This window comes from Eurypyga helias, unplaced genomic scaffold (genome assembly GCF_000690775.1).
Source record: "Eurypyga helias isolate BGI_N326 unplaced genomic scaffold, ASM69077v1 scaffold17678, whole genome shotgun sequence".
NCBI lineage: Eukaryota > Metazoa > Chordata > Aves > Eurypygiformes > Eurypygidae > Eurypyga > Eurypyga helias.
Genome location: NW_010266457.1, coordinates 13,327 through 19,555, shown reverse-complemented (window position 1 = coordinate 19,555; position 6,229 = coordinate 13,327). Strand labels below are relative to the sequence as shown.

The following is a 6,229-nucleotide window of genomic DNA, read 5'->3' as shown; positions in this document are numbered from 1 at the left end:
ATGTGACACCAAGTCTGCCTTTGTCTCTCTATCTCTTAAATTACTCTTAAAGTTTGCAGTGAAAGGAGCTTTGAGCAGATCCAAGCCTCCAACTGGGATAAGGAGAAGCAGTGTTTGGATGTATTGTTATTAGTGGTGCCCTTATGTGATTGATCTGTCATTTTGCTACCTTGTGGTTACTACCTCCATTCAGGTTATTTTTTAGCTAATTATACTCTGAAATTTTATAAGTAACAGGCTGTGCTTTGATCAGAGGCCTGTGCTAAGTTATAAGTCCCCAGTACCTTCTCACTGTGCAAATATTTGTCTTGCCAGCACAGGAGCTACTTCTATTTCATCTTCAGGTGAGGAACAAGACACAGACATTTGTCTGTCTCCTGCTTCCTTGTCATTTTAATCAGGGTGTAAGTACCTTTTTGCTGCATAGGTTTGAAAGTAGGTTGTTGCCTTGCTTGGCTGCTTTTAAAGTAGGTGCAGAAGAATCGATCAGTCACTGCTGGCAGTTCTACAGGGCTGAGTTAGCTCCACAGGTCAATTGATTTCCCTCCTCCCCTTCTTCATGTATTACTGACCTGCAGCAATTAGCACAGAACAGGCAGTAGCAGGGATGTATTGTAGGAGACAGTGTGCTTATTTGGCTGGCGATTGTCACAACCCCTTGTTCTTTCTCCCAGGGTCCCTGGCAGTGTCAGTCGCTGATATGACTGCACCCGTGGTGGGCTCCTCCGGAGGCGTGTATGCTCTCGTCTCAGCTCACTTGGCCAATATAGTCATGGTGAGTACCAGAATGACTGCCTAACCTCTTGGGAAGTGAACCAGGTCTGATGGCCCAGAGGCATCGAAAACAGGGCCTGAGCCGGCTGTCAGTCATTCAGAGCTTGCCCCAGTTAAGAGTCTTGTCTCAGTGGTTTGGTCCTGGAATGGAAATGTTACGCTGCAGTTGGTGGCTTGGTACCCTGGGGACAGGCAGCTTGCCAGAAGCCAAAGATGCAGGTAATCTAAGACTTGTTAGAGTATTCCAGGCTATCAGCTCTTCAGGCAAGGGCTGACAAATGTTTGGAAAAGGAGGAGCTGACTGGCTCTGCAGAAGTTGCAGACCTGCTCTGTCTGCATGTGCCATGTAACGTTAGCAGGTTCACAAGGAAATTTAGTATTTGGAGGATTTGTGTGCAGAATATCTATCTCCATTTGTAAAAGCTGGACTGAAGCTGGCTGAGCCTTGGGTGAACTAGTGATGCATCATTTTGCTGTTTCACCTAATGAAATACTTCACGGAGGTCAATAAATACCAGCATTGTCATTCCCCTAAGACCTGGAAACAGGAGCTCATCCAAGGTCCTCAGCTAGGTGGTGGCAGAGCCCAGCAGATCAGCCTGTGTGACTCCAAAGCTGACCGCTGGGCAGAAATGGCTTTGCTGAGAGAGGGTTCCTGTGTGGTGGTAAAGAGTTGCCTGTGTGTCCTGCACCAGCGGTGTTGGAGCAGGATAGCCATTAAAGGGGTGGTAATGCATCCTCCCCTGGCTCTGAGCAGGAAGATAATGCGTGTTGGCTGCAGTGGACACAGAAGATCTCTTACATGGGTGCTGGAAAACGTGTGTGTGCATGGTATTTGTGTCAAGCCCAGAAGAAAACCTCATGTTTAAAGCTTGTACGCCGTGAAGTCAGTAGGCTACGGCTGCATCCCATAGCATGCTGCCCCAGGCAGCCTTTGTGCCAGCTGGGAGAGGGGAAGTGTGTGGTTTCCTGGGTGGAATAGGTCTCCTTTGCTGTCTTCAAGCTTTTTGGAGCATGAATGAGCCAGGGGCTGCTGCCAAATTAGGGCAGTTGAGTGTCTGGCAGAGAGGTAGGGAGTGGAGGAGAGGGGCTACCCCCTTACCGCAGCATTTCTACTGGCAAAATGCCTCCTTATACCATTATTTTCAGCATGATTTGTGTTCCCTGCCATCGGGCCAACAGCAGCAGGAGGGAGTTGCCTCTGTCTCACTGGATGGTAATACAGACACAGGGTTTCTTCACACCCAGGTTCACAGAGTCAGAGGGGGACATTGGAGGAAATCTGGGGTTGGTTTAGAGGAAGAGGCTCTGCCAGAGGTGTGCGGAGACTCTTCACAGGTACCTTCACAGACTTCTTAAAGCATTGCAAAGTGACCTGTCATTTTGCTACTCGTTGGACTTCTCCAGATCTATTTGGCTATTGCCACCTTAGCATCTGTATTTCTCCATTATGCACTGCCTCTTTTCTCTTGTGAAATTACTTTTACTGCCTTTCCCATTCTGGTGGAGGGTTTTTTTGCTTTTCTTTCTCCCTCTTCTCTGCTCACTTACTATTTAGATGTGATGCTCCTGCATGCCAAAGATGTGCTGGCCGTTTGCTGGTAAAGCACAGCCCTGCAGAGGTGCTTTGAGGGTGCTGGGAAGAGGAGGGGCTGTTGTGGGGAGGGTCTCTTGAATCTTCTGTTCCCCTGTGCCTCCTGGTAACCAAAGGAAATGAAAACATTCCTGTTTGTAAAAATAAATATTCTTGGAAGTAGATGCGTAAAATGACCAACAGGAGGAAGCAATAAAGCATGTCACCCCACGGAAAAGAGTGAGGGGAGGAACTCAAAACAGCAACATGGGAATGAAAGCTGAAGGGAGCAGCACAGTATTAATCAGCATGAGTTCAGAGCTTTCTGACTGCGTTAGGTGTCTCTCTGGAGAGAGAAAATGAGTTACTTATTTTGTAGAGATTGCATTTTTGCAGTCACAGAAGTGATTTACAGACAGATCCCACATAAAAATTGAATATATGTAGTATGTATTGCAGAATACTTCTTCAGCGGGCTGAAGAGTCACTGGGTGCCACTGAAGTTAGGCCAAAGAGTTTCCAAGATATTTTTTTTGTTGTTGTTCCCTCAGTGTGATGAACGGGGCGTTTGTCACAGGAAAGCTGGGTAGCTTGGTGTCTCATACAGCTTTCAACAGACAAAATTACATTTAGTCACTGAATAATATTCTCATACATCTGAGTTCCCCCAAACATGATCTCTCTTTCTGCTCGGAAATGTGCAAGTGGAAAAGAAGGAATTTAAACGTTTCTCCCAGGATTTCTGACTGTAATCAGTAGAGTTGAATAAGAATCAATGAATGAATGACAAACCTGAAGACAGAGGAGGCCAAATCCAGGTTTTGCCATGGCACTGTTCCCTTGGTATGCTTTAACTGAGGTCTTTATTTTTCGTCTGTGCTCTGCGGAAGGTCCGAGTTGCAGAATTTTGAGGAGCCTGAGGTACAGGCAGTAGCACTGGAAAAGTGCAGTAGGGCTTGAATGCACTGACAAATTGCCTGACAGGTGACAGTATTCAGCTTCTGAGTGAATCATGAGCTGTGTGCTGTTACCCAGAATGATGCTTGTGTTGAACACTCAGTGCTACTTAACATAACTTTATTTGATGTGGCCTAAGCAGGATAGGTAAATTCAAATATTTTTCAGAAGTCAGAATTGAAGGTCATACTAACATGTTAAAAATTAGTCTATCTAAAGTACAGAGAATGGCAAGGACCACGCCACATCAGCTGGTTCTGAGGCAAGGCAAGTCAGTAAGACTGCCAGGCAAAGAAGTTGTGGATTGTCTGTAACTTGGAGGCGTCTGTAATACATCCTTTATGTTTATGTTCTCTGGGATTGACAGAGCTGTGTTTGGTGTGGAGAGCTCACAGCCGGGTGGCAAAGGCAATGAGAAGGGGTTTGTTTCAAGGGATGGTCGTCCTTGATGCTCTTCCATTGCAGAACTGAATGTAAAAATCCCTCCAAGTTTGCATGCAGCATCCATTTGTTTTCCTTGTCTCTTTTCCAGAACTGGTCAGGAATGAAGTGCCAATTCAAACTGCTGCGCATGGCTGTTGCCTTGATCTGTAGTAAGTATCGTGCAATACTTGGCATGCATGCAATCCTGTTTTGTTTGTCCTTGTCAGAACCGTTCATGTTGATTCAGAGTGTTTTGACTTTGTAGCAGTTCTGGTAGGAACTTGCAGCTGGACCTTCTGGCAGCAGGAACCACATCACTCTCAAATGCATATTTTGGCTTTCAACACAAGCCATTTGTAAATGAGGATTTGTGTTAGCCAGCATCTGTAGCTTGTGACATTTAAGACCTGGGACTTCAACACTCACTTGAGTTCAAAAACAAGGATGCTTTTGCAATGACCATACTTAGGTTTCCTAGAGCATGTCCTATCTAGAATGGCAACAGCATTATACACACATTTAACAAATTATCTTCCAGCAATATCCCAGGGTGGTATGATAAAGGAAACTAGGCCGTGTATTCATCACAGACGCCTTCAAAGTCTAAATCATGGGGGGGGGGGGTTTATGGTGCTGGTATAAATTTTGGAAGGCACATACTCCCCTACCTGTCTACTTTCCCATGAACACAGACCACTTACCAAGCACTGAGGAGCCCTCATGTCTGTGGACCCACAGCCCTTATGTAGCCATGGCTTCCCAGCTTCCCTGCACTCACCCTGCAAGGCAGTTTTTCCCCCTCCATCTCTTCAGGGATGCAGCACTGCCTGAAAGATGAGATAGACCTAGACAGTTAATTTCTTTTTTCTTCTTTATTCCAGTGAGCTTTGAATTTGGAAGAGCTGTGTGGCTGCGATTCCACCCCTCTGCTTACCCACCGTGCCCACACCCCAGCTTCATGGCTCACCTGGGAGGGGTGATGGTTGGAATCACCCTCGGTGTCATCATCCTGCGGAACTATGAGCAGAGACTCCAAGATCAGACTTTATGGTGGATCTTCCTTTCTATTTATGTCATTTTTGTCTTGTTTGCCATCTTCTGGAACATTTTTGCCTACAACCTGTTGGATCTAAAGCTACCTCCCCCTCCTTGAAAACATGGGACAGAAAACTCAAGAGTGGAAGTCATCTGTCAGCTACGTTAAATGAATGAAGATGGAGGATCTATTTTTATATTTAACTTAGGGGAGGATGATTCTTTTGAACACAAGTGTGTGCTGGAGGAGATGCTTAAAGATCTCAGGAAGGAGTGGGCTGATCAGTTTGTTCACAAATCCAGCAGGTACCGTAATACTGACTGGCCTGAACCCTGCAGTTTTTCCACTGCCAGGGCTCCCATTGGGCAGCTTGTACCTGGACATTTACCACTTGGTTTGTTAGCACACGTCAGTATTTTGTATGAGATATTTGTATTTTCCAGGTCGGTGCTGGAATTATGGCCAGTTGTTGGACAAATCTCCTCAGTGGTACTGAACGCTAAAAGGGAAAAGAGCAGACATTTGCTAATTAGAGACTCGCATGGTACTCACAAGGCAGCTTGGGTTTGGTTTCTCCGGACACATCTGACTGCTCAGCCGTACCAGTGCCACTGTCTAATTACTTGAATGGTTCCTAAGATACTTTAGCCTACAGTGAAGCCTGTCTTACGCACCTTTCAAAGGAATCAGCAGAACTTGATCACCCAAAGTGATGGAGACTGGTCTTCAACTACAGGTCAAATGAAATTGCACTATAAACCTTGGGAACTCTTAGACTGTTGTGGACACCCAGCACACTTCTACTGTGCATGTTTCACTTGATTTTAATTAATTATTTCTCCCTGCCCCCAGCCTGCTGTGGCTAGAGGGCATGACTGGGGTTTCTTTTTTGAGGGATGGAGAAAAGGAGGGCAAATGTTCAATTGATGTTTTATCAGCTGACAATCAGGTGCTGTTTTCTTCTCACTTTGTTTCTGGCCACGTTAATCTAATACCTGACCTGCAGTGAGCTCCTAGCAAGGACCTCAGCTCTTCCAGTGGGTTCCTACTGAAAAACTGGGACCAGGATCACCTGTAGCAGCACAGGATGGGAACTATCTAGTCTTTACAGCCATACAGTCCATTTGGGGCCAAATCTGCCCACTGAAGTCAGTGGGATTAAATCAGGTTGTACGTAGCATGGATTTCTCATTAAAGTGGGGAGGGTGTTATAGTGATTGTTGTGAAACTGCTAAAACTGGTTTTCAAGTGACTGATAAATTTTGAGGATGCCTCTTCCTGAGGCAATGGACGTTCGTGGTCTCTGAGCAACAGTTAGTTGCAACGATGCCTTTTTCTTTAACATTGGTTCACCCCAGGTTTGAGCAGTCTGTAACCGGTCTGTAGCACAGTGCTTGCAGCTGCCTGCATGGGCTTGGGGACCAGACTGGAACATCTGTAGCACAAGCAGTGCTTCTAGGTACGCT

At 46.0% G+C, this 6,229-nt stretch overlaps 1 protein-coding gene across 1 annotated transcript in view; it reads left to right on the top strand.

Moving 5' to 3' along the window:
- The window catches only part of RHBDL3 (rhomboid, veinlet-like 3 (Drosophila)), a gene marked incomplete at its 5' end in the record, with an annotated part of 26,106 nt that extends 21,226 nt beyond the window's left edge, over positions 1-4,880 (top strand). Inside the window, 3 exons of the mRNA XM_010157101.1 lie at positions 675-775; positions 3,837-3,897; positions 4,609-4,880. Of these exons, the coding sequence (XP_010155403.1) occupies positions 675-775; positions 3,837-3,897; positions 4,609-4,880 (434 nt within the window). The remainder of the gene's footprint in view (positions 1-674; positions 776-3,836; positions 3,898-4,608) is intronic.
- Between the last annotated feature and the right edge of the window lie 1,349 nt (positions 4,881-6,229).